The following is a 20,079-nucleotide window of genomic DNA, read 5'->3' on the forward strand; positions in this document are numbered from 1 at the left end:
TGTGCTTAAAAGTATAGTCTTTGTTTCTGTTTAAAGGGTTATCAGGTTTTGCTACCCCATCTGAGAGTAGCATAATGTAGAAGACCCTGCTGCTACAGATCTGCCAGTTCTCTAAACCCACAGCTGTGCATAACCTAATAATCTGAATGTTGAGCTCTCTATAACTCTACCCACACCACTGATTGGCCGATTTTTGTACAATGTGCATAGGCAGAATGGTGTCAATCAGTGGTGGGGATAGGGTCATTCAGAGCTAGATGAGCCAACCTGAAAAGTTAAGTTCGGTGTTTGTACTGAACACGGACTTTACAAAACAAACAGTGGTCGAGTTTGGGTGCTTTATGTATGCAAACCACTCGCTCGAGCATCGCTGTGCTCGGCTACACTCAGTGCTCAGCCCAGTCAAGCCGCCTGCAGTGTTTGTACGGCTTGCTCTGGGGATAATAAGAGCATGATCGGATGCAGTGTGCACCCCCCCAAAAAAAAATTGAAAAAGCCTGTCCACCTGCCCTTGGAAGTGATCTGTTTATGGCTGGCTGCATGTGGACAGAGGCACAAACTGCCCAATCAGTGACTTTAATTGGGGTTCAGGTCAAGTCCGGGTCCAGAACTGAACTTTATCTAAAGTCTGGCTGAACCTAAAGAACCGAATTTCAACATGTTCACTCAGGAATATAGAGGACTACATGGCAGCAGGTTTACTGGTCTTATTGATAATCTCCTGCTGATAAAACAGTGGTTTTCTTAAAACTACAAAAACCAACCCAGTAAGTGACACATTGCTGGAATCAGGGCCTCTATCTCTACGCCAGGCCTCAGATGTTTTTCACTGATGTGTTAAAAACGCATATGTCCCTCCATGTGCTGTGATTTCACAGCCCATGTGTTCTCCATGTGCTATCCGTTATCAGTGATAGCACATGGAGATCAGATACTCCAAACTCTCCTGTCCCTGCTCCTGCTGTCTATGGTGCTGAATCTCTTACTCTGCTGTGTCTGGCCTCGCTGTCTCCCCGCTGCTGCTGCTTCTGGGTCAGCTGTGCATTGAAGATTCATGAGCCTAATTAGCTGGCTTGGAAGCAGCAGCCAGCAGCGGCCAGAGACAGCATCGCTAGAGACAGGTGAGTATAAAAATCATTTTATGTCAAAGATATGTTTTTTTACGGTACTTGTTACACAGATCACACCACTGTGTGGTCCATGTGACATCAGTGATGCCAGAAAAAACGGACTTGTCTCCGTGCGGAAACGTTTGTACACTGCACGGAAACACGCTCAATGAAAAATCACTGATGTGTGCGCTGATCCATTGATTTATTTTAATGGGTTTTCGTATGTCCGTGATATTGGTACGTCTAAAAACTGCCACATACATACCAGAATCACTGACATGTGAATGGGGCCTTACACTGAGGTCAAATTAAGTGGCAAAACCTTGGTGACAAGCTCCCTTTAAATGTTTAAAATGAATCTTGCATCTGAAAAAGAATCTAAATAAATAAAGTACAGACCATGACAAGCGGTTTATTTTGCAAAACAATCACTATACAGCAACAAATACAATTGCAAATTGGATTGAAAAAAACATGAACTAACTAACACCAGCCATTCAATAAACACCTCCCTATGTTTATGGGCTTTAAAGGTATCAGGTAAATGCACAGATTTGTAAATCACACCCCTCACAATCCAAGACAGAAGTGATGGACTGAATTTTCTATTCCATTGCTAAAGTTGAACTTTTGTTTTTTTGGTACAGCATAATTAAGACCCCAACTTCTTACCCTGTAAGTCCATGGTTGTCATTAGATTCTTCAGAGGCAGTGACACCATGCTCAGTTATTGTTTCATTTTAACATACATTTTTTGAGAATTTTATCAAAGTTATCTGCTACTAAAATATATTTTTATCTTCTGTCTAAAAGGAAATTGGCCCAATATTCTCAGTATATTAAGTATAGGCTTTCCTTTAATTCTGCAGGGTGTCGAGCATTCATGGAGCCCATGAGTCAGAGCAGGCTAATCATTTACAGTTGTCTTCTACTTTCATAAAGTAAGAAAGTACAAATATTTCCTGTACCTAAACAAAAAATAAAATAAAATAAATATTTTCTAAAGCCTTCTTCTTTACACACCTAAAACTAGGGTGACATCTCTATGGACTCATTTAATGGTATTTGGCCTGCAAACACAATTACAAAATACTTTGACACCACCACTGGTCATAAACACTGTCCTAAAGTATTGTGATTCCTTTACTACGGTAGTACACTGTACTATGCTTAGTACGTTAACTACTAATTAATCAGCCATTTTAAAGGGGTTTTCTGGGTTAACAGAAGGTAGCGCCTGTCAGGGTCGAAGAGAGTAATTGAAAATTGCTGCTAGGTTGCATAACGGATTACAGCCATGGACTTATGAACCACAGAGGCAGCTCAGTTATTTGTTTTAGGGTCATTGTAAAGAAGGGGACCTAGTCCATCTTTCGAAAAGTGCAACTTCATTTAAGAGGGGAGTTCTGCGCATGTTCTTGCAACCTAATAGTTAACCAGTGGTTGAAGAACTGGCCCAAGTGTCATGGAAAAAGTGTGAATGCAGAACAAACAGGCCCTATTATGTTGGGTGTTAAACCAGGTATAATAATGGACACAGTTTGACCAAATTATAGGCCCCCCTCTTTTCAGTTCATTTGAGGACTCAAAAGTTGACAGTGCTGTGATCAGTTTGTCATCGAGAGACCATTCTAAAAAAAGGTATTGTTCACTTAACATGTCTGTCAAGCAACAATGTTTTATGTTCAATTTATTTATATATGTTGCCCAGTTCTATATAGGATACCTTTTGCACTTTAACCCTATAGAACTTATATAAATCATGATGTAGGTTATTGCTACGAACTATACGTCATACCAATGCCATTTCGGTCTCTGCTACTGTACAAAATTCATTTGTCGAAACAAGGATCACCAACCGGAACAGGAGCGTTCAAGTCAATGTTTCGTCATCAGTAAAAAGGGTAAGAAAGTAGTTCTCAAAATTCTGGCAACTAACCATCAAGAACAAAGACCTATAAACTGGATACATTAGATACAGCACTAGCACATTGCTGCTTCGAAGACCACTGGGGAGATTAAAGACAAACAGCAAAACCAGACATGGGTTACTAACTAGGATGGGTGTCTTCAAATTAAACATATGCGGATGTGGATTCTCCACCTTACTGGGAGTTCCCATTGTTCACAAAAGTGCAGGTCTAAGAGGAGGAACCTGTCCTTATCAGACATATTCTGTGGATATGCCATAAATGTCTAAGTTGTTAATTCTGCATTAACTGCAAGTATCAAGCGCAATGTTTCAGAACCATATGAATTAAACTTTGACCTACTCTAAACTTTACACATAAGCTTTTACATCTGACCTTGAGAATAAACCAGATCGTAAAACACGATTTACCATACCGCATAAGCTAAAACATATTTTATGACCATTAACTGATCTAAAAGGTCACTAGCCTACAAAGGAACATCTGCTGATTGTTCTAAAAAGCCAGCTTTGTGCATTATAGCATGAGCCAGCAACCAATCTCTTCTTTTGAGAGATTTTTAAATAAATTATACTACAAAAAATACATTATAGAGAATCTGTCAGGTGATTGTGTAGTACAATACTAATGTTATTTTTAAATAGGGTTAAAGGAGACCTTTCAGGATCAGTAAGTTTTATTGCTCTACCTTATCTTGTTATTTTGTTGTCCTGTAAGAGCTTAGAATTCAGTGTGACTTTAATAGTCAAGAATATGTAGAATAGTCAATCATATGTAAATACAAACTGCATATGCCCTGCTCCCCTCTCCCACATCTCAGTGCTGGCAGCAGTGATAGAAAAACTGTAGTAAAGCTATCACAAGTGGGCTTACAGCAAGATACCAGGATACCATAGAACAATAAAACTTACTGATCCTGAAAGGTCTTGTCTCCTTAAGTCATATTTAAAGATAACATTAGTATTGCCCTGCAAAATCACCCCACAGAGTCACTTTAATACAACTTGTTGTCCGCTGTGCCAATTTATTATACATATCCGTTGATTTTTACCATCAGATAGTTTTGTAAAGCTAACAGTCCCCAGAAAAACCTATAACATTACATTATTAGAGTTATACAAAGGTTCCTGGCTAAGTAAACTCCATTAGTCTTCTGGTACGTGGACTGTACAATGGGCCTCATATATTAAAATTATCTTTACTACCAGTACCAGCTTTTTGTGATGGGGCCAAATAAATCTTAACTGCTGCAAAAAAGCTCGGTAATGGCACTAGCACAACAAGTTCGTACTAACAAACATGGCACACTGAGAATAGTTCAAAAGAGAAAAGCTAAGGCATAGAAGTCAAACACACCGATGGGCTTTCCTTTTGTTGGAGGTCAAAAGAGTGTTAACTTGGCTTCTATTAAGCAGATTGAAATGAGGGATACCATATCACTTAACCCTAGAACACGCAACCATAGAAATCTACAATAGAAAACAAGTAACCTAGCAGGCCTGCGAGGCCCCAGGTATGCGTTCTAGGGTTAATGTACTTTTTTTATATAGTGGAAGCCTATTGGTAATTCGACTGTATACCTATACTGTGGCATCCGACTAAGGTATTTACCAGTAGATCCTCCCGAGAATACCTCTAACACACTTCATGCCACAATGTAAAATCAGCCTGATGAAGGTCCCTTCATAAGTCCATCATTTCATAAGATATTTTAAAATTTTACTCTAACATTTGTTATTGTCTACTTTTGTCCAAAAATATTTCTACTTGGAAATTTTCAGTTGTCAAAGTAAGGAACTGCATTAAAGCAATTCAAAAAGGAAGGTGGTTATTCATCTTGTTTTTCCTTATTTTAAAAATATGTTAAATGATGTCTTTTACATGTATCTAACCTCGAAAAAACTATCACCTGCATTTAAACATGATGACCGTTTATCTCAGAGTCCTGCCTGTTTTTCTCATTGCTATGTTTGTGGGGGGGTTTTCCACCAATTTTTGAAATCTCTCGCATGTGATTTCTGTAGTATTCGTAGTATTCTGTATAATCTAGTAACTATTAAGCTTAGCAACATATTTTAATTTGCTTACTTTATCCTTGAGTAATAGGGGATTAACCAAGGGCAACATCTGCAATGAGTTTGTATGTTCTTCCCGTGTTTGAGTGGGTTTCCTCCGTGTTCTCCGGTTACTTCCCACACTCCAAAAACATACGGATAGGGAATTTAGATTGTGAGCCTCAATGGGAACAGTGTTGTCAATTTTTATAAGGGGCTATGGAATTAATGATGCTATATAAGCGAAGATTATTATTATTAATATTGTTGAATGCCATATTGTATTCTCTACCATTCCTTGACTTGGCTTTCTTCAGTAGGAAGCCTGCAGGAGAGCTTATACATTTTGAACATAAGTAATCATTATAACCTTTAGACTTTAGAATTTATGATGGTTTGGGGTTATAATATTATCATGTGTAGCTGAGACTAGAATTAAAATATGGCTGACCTCTGTCTTCTTGGGTTCAGTAGTCTAAAAAGGAAGCCATTCTCCTTGTGGAGACTGACACACCATTCTAATAAGCAAGTTGAGAGGAGACTTTAAGCCGCAATGCTCCTCTAGCCTATTATACAGCCATATCAGATCTCATACTTGCACTGACGAGGGACAACCATCCCAAAACACCGTGTCTGCAAATTGAGGTTCTGATCTGGCATAAATCATTAGTCGTTTGACAAGGGTCGTTAAAGGATCACTTTTGACTTTTAGGATTGCTACCTCCAATAGGTGGCACTAGTGTTTGTCTCCTTCCTCCCTGAAGAGACAATTTGGGTTCAGTAGTAAATTTGTACTAGCCCTTTGGTGCAGATTGGAGCAATATATTAAGGTAATGAGTTCACTTGGTTAATGTCTCAGAACATTTGTACATCTTCACAACTCTCTACCCAGAATCAGAGCAATGTTCAACTTTAGCAAGTAGAAAATACAAAATCAGCAACACTTTGTGAATGGATCTTTGTACATAGAAAAGGAAACAGGAACCTTTAGGATTAAAAACCAACTCACACTTCAGCCCTTTCAAAATGAGGAGCAAGAGAAAAGCAGTCATCGACAAAAACAGCTTTTTTTTTTGTTTTTTTGAGCAATCCAGCTTAAAAAGAAAAATCAAAACAGCCAATGCGTCTTAAGACCCCAAACAGAGCAATTTCATGCTAAAGAGCTTTGCTGTGTTTTATCTGAGTTTCTTTTAAGTACACATTTTTTTTTTAATTTTGCATTTTTTTTTTACATAGGAAAAAAAGAAGCTTTCCTAATATTAAATTATGCCTACCTAAAACTGCTTTACCAAATGGTGCAATAGACACAGATACTGTGAGTAAGAAATGGATTTTTTTTTCAAGTATATGAAAAGGTTTTGGGAGAATGAATGAAAACATGGCCACAGAGAAATATATACATCTAGATTAATAATACTGTATCAAACGGGTGGAAAAAAGGTGTTGGAAATGTTTGCCTATGCACAAAGCTAAAGTTTTCTGTTTTATGGCCTTTGCTGCTTGTAAGGTCTGCAATGCACAATATTACAAAGCAAAGCAGGCATTCTAGTAGCTGAAAGACCGTTAAATATACAGATACTAGTCATAAAATAAGTGCGTTAACAGTTGCTCCCTTTCAATGCTGCTCCCCATTTTTTTTTCAAAGCACTCTCCGCCAATAGGGAGCATTTCTCCCATTTACCAGCATGACCGTCTGTACGCTAACAAGAATTGCTTATTTACGGTATGTTGGGTAGTGGTGACGGTTTGTCTTCTTCGTTAAACTTTTCGCACCTTGGCCTTTCGCACTGCAGAAAGCTTCAATGGGTTTGTTAGCTTGAGGGACTGGGGTTTTGATAGAACAAAGAGCTTGACCACTATCTGAACTGAACGGGAAGATGAGCAGCCGCTCTAACAGAACATGGCTCTTATGCAAACTTTGATCGGGTGGCTGGCAGGCACATGTTGAAATAACACCAAGTATTGTAGGGCTCCATGCAAGACTAGTCAAGAGCAGTGATAAGGACTTGGGTGATGCTTGGAAAGTATTCTAATATGTGACGTTTGGTCTTTTAATTCCTGTGGAACATGACAAAGTATGACCAGTTACTATCTGTCTACTGTTATCCTAGGATTTATTATTTTTACTGCCAGTTAACATAATGGGAAAACCTGGCAACTTCACTCTGAAAAGTATGTGTACAATGAAAACCTACTTGCGTATAGGTTTGACATTTTGTGATATTTGCTCGTCGTAGTGTAAAAGGATCTGACAAATGAATGTGACACCTGCTTTGAGCCCAAATCCTGCCAAGAGCTCATGCGTAAATAATTTCATTATTAATATTATTATTATTAAAGATTAACTTCATACACTGCTAAAGGTATAACACATTCATAAGCCCTGTTTGGCCAGAGCTGCAGTTACATCTTCTGCTAGGGTTGCAAGCTGTGGTGATTCTAGCAGGTTGATGCTTCCAGAAGAGGACACATTGCTGAGACGCCGTGGAGAGGCAATGCTAGAAGGACCTGGAGACTGTGTGACTATTTCAGCACCATGGTCAACTCGGGCCTTGGCTTGCTCTCGGAAATGCAACTTTTGACTGTCTATCTGTCAAAAAAAGAATAGTTATCAGTATGTACTTCTACAAGAGCAGAAACCTTTTCTCTGATTTATTCTTGAAAGGATTTCTATCCTCCTACAAAGATTCAACTCTAACTAAAGCTCCAAAATAACAAAATGTGGAAGACAGTAACAATATGAAGCCATAGCATGTGCACCTTCATTCTTGGGATCTCTGGGAGTCCCAGCAGTCGGACCCATAGAGATCAGTAAGTTAACTAACCCAATTAACTTTATAAGATCATCAGACTTTAAAAAAGCTTTATGGGGAGGGGGAAATCAGAGTTTAGAGTCTGTAGTTTCTCTTCTCTAGAAGCTCTAGAAGTTCTTTTTGTGTGTTGTGCTCTTTATACTTCCAGCATCTCCCCCTCCATATACTTCTAAAGACAGCAGCTGATCAGGAAAAATGTGCTTCTTCTGCGCTGCATCAATGGACAAAAAAGGACTCCAAATGGATAACGTTGAAAATGATTTATTAGTCTACGCTTTTCAAGGCAATCTCACCCTTCCTCAGGACAAAACCAGTACTATGGTTTTTCATCCTTAGGAAGGGGTGAGATTGCCTTGAAATGTGTAGACTAATAAACCATTTTCAACGTAATCCATTTGGAGTCCTTCTTGTCCATTGAGGCAGCGAAGAAGAACCGCATTTTCATTCCGATCATCTCCTATCTCGGTGTGCATCACCCGTGGATCTGTAACAGCCTGTTACACATGCATCAGTAGTTGCATTGGCCAATATATAAGCTAAGTATCTTTTTTTTTTTTTTTTAAATATTCCTTTATCAGTAATGCAATACCAGAGTTCCCTTATTCAATGTTAGCATTCTAGAGTGCAGCTATATGTATTTTGTAGTTTTATTGTGTTTTCAGCTAGCACCTGTTCACATCTGTTGGATGCGTGGGTGAGTCTTTTTGATATACACCATGTGCAGAATTATTAGGCAAGTTGTATTTTAGAGGATTTCTTATATTATTGATCAACAACTATGTTCTCAATCAACCCAAAAGACTAAATATCCAAGCTTAATATTTTTGGAAATTGGAGTGGGTTTTTTTAGATTTGGCTATCTTAAGAGGATATCTGTTTGTGCAGGTAACTATTACTGTGCAGAATTATTAGGCAACTTAATAAAAACCAAATATATTTCCATCTCACCAGGTAAACCAATATAACTACACAAAATTTAGAAATAAAACATTTCTGCATTGCAAAACCCCCCAAAAATTAGTGACCAATATAGCCACCTTTCTTTATGGTGACCCTCAACAGTCTACCATCCATAGATTCAAGACTGAATAGATTTCAAGACTGCTGCATCCCTCTGCAAGACATCTCACAATTTTAGACTTTTTAGAGCCCTTAAATCTCTCTTGTGACCCATTTTGCCAAGGAAAGGAAGTTGCCTAATAATTAAGCACATCTTATATAGGGTGTTGATGTCATTACACCACACCCTTCCTCATTACAGAGATACACATCACCTAATTTACTTAATTGGTAGTTGGCTCTCAAGCCTATACAGCTTGGAGTAGGACAACATGTATAAAAATTATCATGTGATCAAAATACTCATTTGCCTAATAATTCGGCACACAGTGTATTTGTAGTGTGTTTCTTTCTGATTGAGCATCTGCCCTGTAACCAGGCTGTGTCCATCGTCCTTTAAAGCTGGATCCTTTATGCCCAGACATGTAGGTATTTAACCCGGATAAAAGCATTTACGTTAGGGTCCCGGTATATTGAGATCACTTTGTCGCTGGTTACTGGGCTCACATGCATTCGCCAATACATAAGCTAAGTATCTCTTTTTTTAACAGTTAAGCAATACCAGAGTTCCCTTATTCAATGTTAGCAATCTAGAGTGCAGCTGTATGTATTTTGTAGTTATATTGTGTTTTCAGCTAGCACCTGTTCACACCTGTTGGATGTGCGGGTCAGTCTTTTCGATATATTTGCATTAGTAGTTGTGTCATACAAGGATACTAATCTCATCCTTACCCATACTGTTAACCAGTTAAGACTCTATTGCACTTGTTTTCTGCCTTAGATACTCCCTATAGGCAGCAGCTGTTATCTTTTCCCTTACTGAAGACAGCACTAAAGATTTGCACAGTTTTTGAGAGTGGGGAAAAAAGGTAATTTTCTTTGATAAGATATTATACAAAGTTTATTATCTTCCTTTGTACTACTGACCCATGAGGAAATAATTGCATGTTTAGTAATTCTGTAAGGCCCTGTGCGCACTAGAAAGTGACTATTTCTTAAGAAAAAAATGGACCCTCTTAAAGAATCCCGCACCCACGATAAAAAAACGCACCAAAACCCCAGCGAAATCCGCATGCGGTTTTACCGCGGTTTGCCGTGGATTTACCGCGGATTTTCCGCGAATTTCCTGCAGGTTGGTCCCTGCGGATTTTTACCATTATCTATGGCAAAAAACGCAGGTACCTGCAGAAAAGAAGTGACATGCTCATTAATTCTGCAGCGGAAAATCCGCGGGTATTAAAAAACGCAATGTGCACACAGCATTTTTTAAAACCCATAGGATTTGCTGGGGAATGACTTCAGCAATGTTAGACACATTTTCTGCAGCAAATCCACGGCAAAATCTGCAATAAATCCACAGCGTGCGCACAGGTCTTAAGTAACAATGACAATTTTAATTTCTCACCTTGATATTTCCACCACCAGGCATGTGGTGAGCATTATCTAGTGAGCCGATCTTTGACTGGGCTTTTTCCTTGAAATCCAACTTAACACTTTCAATCTTAATATTTCCACCTCCTGCAAAGAATAAACTAAGATTACTTTATTGAAGTAAAATAATGTCTATCACATATCACTGAAATAAAGAAGCAGCAAAAATAAAATAAAACAAAAAAGGAATCAGTTGAAATATATTTCACTAAATAACCAGCTGCGTTTAAGGCTCTGCTCCCATCATCATACAATGAATATCAATAATGGATCTCATTGTTTCAGAATGGGGACCAACAGGTTTTGTCAAATTCCAGTCCAAGAGACACCATCATATGTCATGGAGTCGGTTCATCCTCCATATTAAATTAGAACTTTTATTTACCAACTATTCAGTGGTTCAGATACATTTATACAATGTGGATGATTTAATTACTTTATTAAAGGAATCTGTGACCAAGTTTTTTGTATGTAAGCTGAAGCCAGCATGCTGTAAGGGTTAAGACAGAGAGTTCAGGCATGCCTGTGTTGTTACAGACTGACCATTTGTTTATGTGCTGTTTACATTAGCAGCCGGATCCTTATCAATACTGTGGCCAGTTCACTTGTGCCATGTTGTCCAGCACTCCCCCTCCTGTGATTGACACCTCACAATCACTGCACAATCTCTACTGAGATCCTGTTGTGGGCTGGACAGTTCTCCCTGCTCAGTAAACTGAACTCTAAGATAATGTCAGACTGGCTGCACCCAGTAATCTAAGTTAAACATGGTTAGTTTTAGAATCTCTTTGCCTCCAACATTCTGCTCTCAGATGAAGTAGCAAAAACCTGGTGACAGATTCCTTTTAAAGTGAACCTGTCATGTGCAATATGCACCCAGAACCATGTGCAGTTTCTAATCCCTGCCTAACTGTCCAAACATCTAGTAGCATAGATAAAGGCATCTTTAGAAAAAGTATTTCTAAAGATCCTTTATGATATGCTAATGAGGCCAGGGATTAATCGAAAGGGCGTTATTTTCCCTGACTAGTCTGCCCACAGGAGCGTGCTAACATGTTATTCAATGCGCATTGCCCAGCATCATCGGCGGTGACGTGTGTACGTACCTGTGTCCATTGTCACCACCTCTCAGATGCCGGTTTTAGGGTCCGTGCGCATGATCAGAAGTCACCGCACTTCTGGTCATGCGCACTATGAAGCCGGGTGTACACATCCCAGCTTCAGAGAGGTCTAGTGTGCATGATCGGAAGTGCCGAGACTTGTAAACATGCGCACTGAACCTAAACCCGGTATCTGAGGGGGACGGTGACAATGGACACAGGTACATGCATCACTGCTGATGATGCTGGGTAATGCTGACATTTGCTGATGATGCTGGGTAATGTGCACTGAATTACATGTTAGCACGCCTCTGTAGGCGTGCTAACCTGCTAAGAGGGCGGACTAGTCAAGGGACATAACACCCTTACAACTAGTCCCTACGCTCATTAACATATCATAACGGATCTTTAGAAATACTTTGAATGATCTCTTTATGTATGCTACTAGATACAGGGACAGTTAGGCAGGAATTAGCAATATGCACCCACAACTGCTCGTGGTTCTGGGTCCATATTGGACCTGACAGGTTCCCTTTAATGGTCTGTTTATGCATTCCGACTTTTAAATCCAGCAACAAAGTATTTATGATTACGCTATTGAGGAAGATCAATGCAAAACGATAGCGTTAACCCTTATATTTTTTTCTTTCATTTATCCTGATTAAATATTTTTACAATTTCTCAAATCCTAGAGATTTATAATGACTACTGAACATAGAATATAAAACTAAAAAGTATGTTATTGCTGTATTGCTGTTTTGGCAACTGGAACATCCAAAGTAAATGAGCTCAATACAATCCTTTCTTTAGTGCTATAATTGTCAGCTAGACCACAAAGTAGCATTTCATTTTCTGTCCAGCAAAAGACTAAATGTCACCACTGTGCTATTTTATTTCTGCGGTCTCAATCAATTTTTCTCTGCTGAGAATGGATCCCAGAATTAATTGGTCTCTTGTGGTCATATTTAAAATGTTGGTCAATTGTCTTTCTAACCTTCCCTCCAAAGATCAGAAGATATCAAACCAAACATTAGCAGGGGTTTGACAAAATGCAGCTATTTTTCAGGATGTGATCAGCGTTATTTTATGATTCATTTCCTTGTGGGTATTCGGTTAAATGGTATGTTTTACTTTTTTAGTATCTATTTGGGGTATTTTCAATAGGTACGTTGACGACTCTAATCAATTGGGTAATGATGATGAGGAAGGGACTGTTAATATTACTCACTTTACTAATACTCTTTACAAATGTGAAAGACACATGCAGCACATTTCATCCAGTAATTAATACAATTCGGATATGGCTGCTGATGGACATCCACCGGCGGCCTTCACTGAGGGGCACTGTGCATACACTGGTTTCTAATACCGTATGCAGTGTTATTTAATAGAGGCCACTGGTAAACCACTCGGGTCATATGTCCCTCCATGTTCCAGGCCAGAGTTGCACTGCGAGGGGACAGGACATTTGAATCGAGGATATAGGTGCTGATGGGGGTAAATACAGTGGAACCTCGGATTACGAGTAACCCGGTGTGCAAGTAATTTGCAAGACGAGCAAAGCTTCGGTTTACGAGCAATGATCTGCTGTACTCACCTCACACACTTCCGGTTCCATACTTTCACCGGTCCTGTGATCCGCTCTGGCTGCTTCTCCTGGCCTCCAGGCACATGAATCCGATAACGATTGTAGCTGCTGCAGGGGGTGCTGCAGTCTTTGCTTCATTTCAGAGCCGGTGCTGAGAAGTGTCAGTTCTCTCTGCACGGTATTCTTAAAGTCAGCACGCTGCGCATGAGTATGATGTCAGCTGCTGAAGCACTGACAGCGGCAGCCCCTGCATCGGCGGTGATAGTTACCGGGTCCACATGCCTGCGGACTGCAAGAACCAGGGAAGAGGCTGCCGAGCGAACAGAGGATAGGTGAGAATAATGTATGTGTGTGTACAGTGTGTACAATGGCACCATAGGGGACCAGGATGGGACATTGCTACAAGTTGTGGAACGGATTGTCAGACTTTCAATTATTTCCTATGGCAAAATTTGCTTTGATATACGAGTAACTTGATTTACGAGCACACTCATAGAACGGATTATGCTCGTAAACCAAGGTTCCACTGTGCATATAATACATTTTTTATGAGTTTGCAAAATTTATTGCAAGGTGTCTACTCTTGGGAATATTATATTATTGCATTTTTGCTCAAATCCTCAAACAGCAGGCTTGCTGGGGTTAGGTTGAGTGCCATCGCTGTGGTGCGGAAGTTACATTTGGGCTCAGCCAAAGCACAGAAGGAGATGAAGTGTCCAACCGGCACATGAGCCAGGTTGACCAGGTTGAGTATTCTGGACCAGCAGCTAGGCTCAAGATGATCAGACCAGCAAACTAGGACAAGTGAGGCTTGGGATGAGTAGGTGATAGTCACCATGCCACTGGTGGCCAGGTGAATTCCTTTTGCAGGATCTTAGCCATCTCATCTGCCATATGTTGAATTTCCAGAGTTGATACCACAAAGTCCTTAACTGCATACGGGCAGTCCCATATGACAACTATAGCAAACCCAGTATTCTCTAGTTATCTAGACTACGCACCAGCATTACAATAGTGATAAAAGAATTATTACCCCTTTTAAATACCTCCCTTAATGGGGGCCTCCATTGAGGGACATATATAACATATCTGTAAGGATTGTCATGGACAAGAATTGAGAAAGCCAAAAAGCCAGGCTCTCCATTCCCCCCTCTTTTTCAGATAATAGCGAGTCTTTGAGGAAACATTCTCATCTATTGGGCATTTATAGGATAATTTGTCGATATGCACAAAATATCGTAGATGACGCAATCCTTTTGAAGACTATTGTAGCAATATCAAAAGATAACATGCAAACGCCATGCAGTTGTTCTTGGTTTGGTCCAAACCCAGGCCCACGATGCTGCAATTAACACATATGGATTTGTTTTAGATTTGTAACCAAATCCACAGCAGAGGTTTTCTGCAACATGTGAACATGGTCTAATAACTACAAAAATGAGAATCTCTTTACCTGGCCTATGACGAATGTTCCTCAGAGATCCACATTTTGATGTTACATGACTAAGATCAATCTTCTTGCTAACAATCTGTATCTGTAACAATAGATTTAAGAAATAACATTAGACATATAGAAAGTCAATCTGGATGACCCCAGAGAGGATTAGACAAGGAATTACAGGATAATTTGGAAAAAGAGTCAAGTTTCATGCCATAGTGGTAGTGAATACAGACAGAGGTCAGAGGTGCAGCAAGTCATGAAACAAGTAGTTACATTATATTCAGAAGACATCAGTTAATGTGCAAAAAGTGGTTAAAAACAAATTAATATAGGAGTAAGGGATTAATCTGACCTTCAGCTATAATTCTATTTTGAGAACCATGTTCTTAAGGTAAAGGATTCTGGATGGACTCTCTTCTTTCTCGTTACCTCTTCCTTTAAAATTCCTCTTTCTCATTTATAATTTGGGTCTCAAACATCCCAGTGATGTTTGTAGGCAAAATATGTGCTTATTCTGTGGTTGTGTATAGGAGTCATCCTTTTCAGGATGTTGGATTAGGAGGACATAACAGAATTCCTACTTCAGAGCCTCCTCTTTAAGGGAAATTCCAAAAAGAGCAGCTGCTAATCTGGTAGACTTGACTTGGACTTTCATCTATAGTTGCTCTTTTAGGCGTTACCTAATTAATGGGAGTTTCACCAGACTAATCCATGGCAATCGATTGATCGCCATGGACCACCATTTTACTGATTCTTCTAACCAAGCATAGGTGGCCACATTTTAGTTGTAGCTGACAGATACACAATTCCCTGACACTATATTTCACCTATTAGTCTGCTGATGTGGCCAACTATATGGGCACGTTCACACAGAAGATATATAAGATTGGAAATTCCCGACCTTGATTTGACTAAGAATCTGCAGCAGATACCTGAGGCTGACCATTGATTTTCTGGGCTGGTTTGAATTGCCATAGGTCTGCCCACAGATTAGCCCCAATCAATAAGACTAATCCGCATTTTGGCTACCCTCTGCGATTTCTGAGAGGAGGGTTTCAGTTTTTGAAGTGATTTTCAGATAAATTGGAAAAATCTGCGCCTATATGAAAGGCAATGTAGATTTCCCTTTGATTGCATTGCAGGACGGTTTGTGGATGTTCTTGATAGCTGAAATGCATTGAGAAATCCATAGGTATATCTCTGTGTGAACATACCCTAAGGGTGAACATTAAAGAGACAAACAAGAGACAGAACAGGTGCTGAAAGGTTAAATGTGGTACAAAAGGGTGGAGCCTTAAAGGACCTTCAGAAGGAGCACCAAGGAAGTGTTGGAGGAGATGCCATCATAGAGTGCACCCTTACTTACATCACCTCCCCCAGCATTATGACAGATGTTATCCTTGGAACCACAACGAGACTGAACAGCACTATAATCAGTCTTCTCATTTAAGATTTTTACCTAAAAGGAACAGGAGGCAAAGTAAGCGTGTTCTAATGACAAAGGGTAGCAGCAAAACACTTATTGCTACCATAGGGTGGTCCTAAAGAAAGGAAGCAATCCATAAGCTTTGTGTGATGCACAATATTAGTAGTCTTTCCTTCAATGAACGTGCATCTTACATAGTAACACAATTTGTATTGTATTGTCTTTAAAAATATTATAAGATGATTTACTGTTTCTGCAGAAACCAGATCTTATGGTAGAGTATATCACAGCTTCACAGCTCTGGTGGGCTATAGGTCCAATGCTCACCTTAACCTCACAATGGCCAATCCTATTTGGGCCTTAAAAAGGACCTGTCACCAGGTCATAAGCCTTCAGTTTCTGCTCTTATTTTATTCCGATGCTCCCCAGGTATTCGGTCTTTTTTTATATCCATCATAGGGACATGAGTCTTCTTATTTAGCACTAATTTTATGGTCATTACCAAGTGAGTGTGTAAATAGACTCCTCTGCATTATTACCCTTGGCGCCTCACCCACTTGTAAAGACAATAATTAGCACTAAATAAAAAGGCCCATATTTTTGAAACCTTATGGTGGATAAAAAAAAACTACAACTATATCAAAAAACTGACAAGCATCTTCCACAAATGTGAACAGGCGCCAATCAAAAAAACAACATAAGTACAAAAGCATATCCAGTGGCAGTCAATAATATAAGGGTACATTTGCATTGCATTACTGCTATAAGAATATTGGACAAAGGAGAAAAATACATAACTAATGTAAAAAAATAAGTAAAAAGACAGGCATTGCATTACTGCTTTGGAAATATTGACAAAGAAGGGAATTTTGTTTACTTACCGTAAATTCCTTTTCTTCTAGCTCCTATTGGGAGACCCAAACAATTGGGTGTATAGCTTCTGCCTCCGGAGGCCACACAAAGTATTACACTCAAAAGTATAACCCCTCCCCTCTGCCTATACACCCTCCCGTGCATCACGGGCTCCTCAGTTTTGGTGCAAAAGCAGGAAGGAGGAAACTTATAAATTGGTTTAAGGTAAATTCAATCCGAAGGATGTTCGGAGAACTGAAAACCATGAAACAATTGAACATGAACAACATGTGTACACAAAAGAACAACTAGCCCGAAGGGAACAGGGGCGGGTGCTGGGTCTCCCAATAGGAGCTAGAAGAAAAGGAATTTACGGTAAGTAAACAAAATTCCCTTCTTCTTTGTCGCTCCATTGGGAGACCCAGACAATTGGGACGTCCAAAAGCAGTCCCTGGGTGGGTAAAAGAATACCTCGATAACAAGAGCCGACACGACTCCCTCTTACAGGTGGGCCACCGCCGCCTGAAGTACTTGCCTACCTAGACTGGCATCTGCCGAAGCATAGGCATGCACTTGATAGTGCTTTGTGAAAGTGTGCAAACTAGACCACGTAGCTGCCTGACACACTTGTAGAGCCGTTGCCTGGTGCCGCAATGCCCAGGACGCCCCCACGGCTCTGGTAGAATGGGCTTTCAGCCCCGAAGGAATCGGAAGCCCCGAAGAACGGTAAGCTTCAAGAATCGGTTCCTTAATCCACCGAGCCAAGGTTGACCTGGAAGCTTGCGAACCCTTACGCTGACCAGCCACAAGGACAAAAAGCACATCTGAACGGCGCAGGGGCGCTGTGCGAGACACGTAGAAACGGAGTGCTCTCACTAGATCTAATGAGTGCAAATCCTTTTCAAAGCGGTGAATTGGATTAGGGCAAAATGAAGGTAAGGTGATATCCTGATTGAGATGAAAAGGCGATACCACCTTAGGGAGAAATTCCGGAACAGGACGGAGAACCACCTTATCCTGGTGAAAAACCAAGAAGGGGGCTTTGCATGACAGTGCTGCAAGCTCCGACACTCTACGGAGTGAAGTAACTGCTACTAGAAATGCCACTTTCTGCGAAAGACACGATAAGGAGACATCCCGCAGCGGCTCAAAAGGCGGTTTCTGAAGAGCCGTTAGCACCCTGTTAAGGTCCCAGGGTTCCAGCGGACGCTTGTAAGGTGGGACTATGTGGCAAACTCCCTGCAGGAACGTGGGGACCTGCGGAAGCTTAGCCAGGCGCTTTTGAAAGAATATTGAGAGTGCCGATACTTGCCCTTTGAGGGAACTAAGTGACAACCCCTTATCCATTCCGGATTGAAGGAAGGAAAGAAAAGTGGGTAAGGCAAAAGGCCAGGGAGTAAAACCTTTATCAGAACACCAGGACAAGAAAATCCGCCAAGTCCTGTGATAGATCTTGGCGGACGTCGGTTTCCTGGCCTGTCTCATAGTGGCAATGACATCCTGAGACAACCCTGAAGACGCTAGGAGCCAGGACTCAATGGCCACACAGTCAGGTTGAGGGCCGTAGAATTCAGATGGAAAAACGGCCCTTGCGACAGCAAGTCTGGGCGGTCTGGCAGCGCCCACGGCTGACCCACCGTGAGATGCCACAGATCCGGGTACCATGACCGCTTCGGCCAGTCTGGAGCGACGAGAATGGCGCGACGGCAGTCGGACCTGATCTTGCGTAGTACTCTGGGCAGCATTGCCAGAGGAGGAAATACATAAGGCAGTTGAAACTGCGACCAATCCTGAACTAATGCGTCCGCCGCCAGAGCTCTGTGATCTTGAGATCGTGCCATGAAGGCCGGGACCTTGTTGTTGTGCCGTGACGCCATGAGATCGACGTCCGGCGTTCCCCAGCGGCGACAGATCTCTCAAAACACTTCTGGGTGCAGGGACCATTCCCCCGCATCCATGCCCTGACGACTGAGAAAATCTGCCTCCCAGTTTTCTACGCCCGGTATGTGAACTGCGGAGATGGTGGATGCTGTGGCTTCCACCCACTGCAGAATTCGCTGGACTTCCTGGAAGGCTTGACGACTCCACGTGCCGCCTTGGTGGTTGATGTATGCGACGGCAGTGGCGTTGTCCGACTGGATACGGATCTGCCTGCCCTCCAGCAACTGCTGGAAAGCCAATAGGGCCAGATACACTGCCCTTATCTCCAGGACATTGATCTGCAGGGAAGACTCTATCGGAGTCCAGGTTCCCTGAGCCCTGTGATGGAGGAACACCGCTCCCCACCCTGACAGGCTCGCGTCCGTGGTGACCACAGCCCAGGTTGGGGGCAGGAAGGATTTTCCCTGTGAAAGAGAAGTGGGAAGAAGCCACCACTGAAGAGACGTCTTTGTTGCAAGGGAAAGAGAGACGTTCCTGTCGAGAGAGCTCGACCTCCTGTCCCATTTGTGGAGAATGTCCCACTGGAGCGGGCGCAGATGGAATTGCGCGAAGGGCACTGCTTCCATCGCTGCCACCATCTTCCCCAGGAAGTGCATGAGGCGTCTCAAGGGGTGCGACTGAGTCTGAATCAGAGACTGCACCCCTGCCTGCAGTGACAGCTGTTTGTCTAGTGGAAGCTTGACTACCGCTGACTGTGTATGAAACTCCATCCCTAGATAGGTCAGAGATTGGGTCGGTGTCAACTTGGATTTTTGGAAGTTGATGAGCCACCCGAACTGCTGGAGGGTCTCCAGAGCGACGGTAAGGCTGTGTTGACACGCCGCCCGAGATCGTCTAAGTAGGAAATCACCAAGTGCCCCTGAGAATGCAGGACCGCCACAACGGATGCCATGACTTTGGTGAAAACCCGTGGGGCTGTCGCCAGGCCGAAGGGCAATGCCACGAACTGAAGGTGTTCGTCCCCGATGGCAAAACGCAAAAAGCGTTGATGTTCTGGTGCGATCGGCACATGGAGATAGGCATCCTTGATGTCGATCGATGCGAGGAAGTCTCCTTGTGACATCGAGGCGATGACCGAGCGGAGAGATTCCATCCGGAATCGTCTGGTGCTCACGTGTTTGTTGAGCAATTTGAGGTCCAGAACGGGACGGAATGATCCGTCTTTCTTTGGCACCACGAATAAGTTGGAGTAAAAACTGCGACCCTGTTCCTGAGTGGGAACGGGGGTCACGACTCCTTCTTTTTTCAGAGCGTCCACTGCTTGAAAAAGTGCGTCTGCTCGCGCGGGGGGCGGGGAGGTTCTGAAGAAACGAGTCGGAGGACGAGAGCTG

General features: G+C 41.7%; 1 protein-coding gene across 13 annotated transcripts in view; it reads right to left on the reverse strand.

The window, feature by feature from the left end:
• Positions 1-1,504: 1,504 nt before the first annotated feature.
• MAP2 (microtubule associated protein 2) overlaps positions 1,505-20,079 on the reverse strand; it is a 366,782-nt gene continuing 348,207 nt past the window's right edge. For 10 of the 13 annotated variants that reach the window (XM_075317562.1, XM_075317560.1, XM_075317557.1 and 7 more), the window contains 4 exons: positions 15,896-15,988; positions 14,542-14,623; positions 10,375-10,487; positions 1,505-7,687 (listed from right to left, as the gene is read on the reverse strand). In XM_075317562.1, coding sequence (XP_075173677.1) covers positions 7,472-7,687; positions 10,375-10,487; positions 14,542-14,623; positions 15,896-15,988 — 504 coding nt within the window. In that variant the 3' untranslated portion in view covers positions 1,505-7,471. The remainder of the gene's footprint in view (positions 7,688-10,374; positions 10,488-14,541; positions 14,624-15,895; positions 15,989-20,079) is intronic. The other 3 variants (XM_075317561.1, XM_075317570.1, XM_075317564.1) reach the window with 2 other exon arrangements.

Source organism: Anomaloglossus baeobatrachus, chromosome 7 (assembly GCF_048569485.1).
Source record: "Anomaloglossus baeobatrachus isolate aAnoBae1 chromosome 7, aAnoBae1.hap1, whole genome shotgun sequence".
In the NCBI taxonomy this organism is placed as follows: domain Eukaryota; kingdom Metazoa; phylum Chordata; class Amphibia; order Anura; family Aromobatidae; genus Anomaloglossus; species Anomaloglossus baeobatrachus.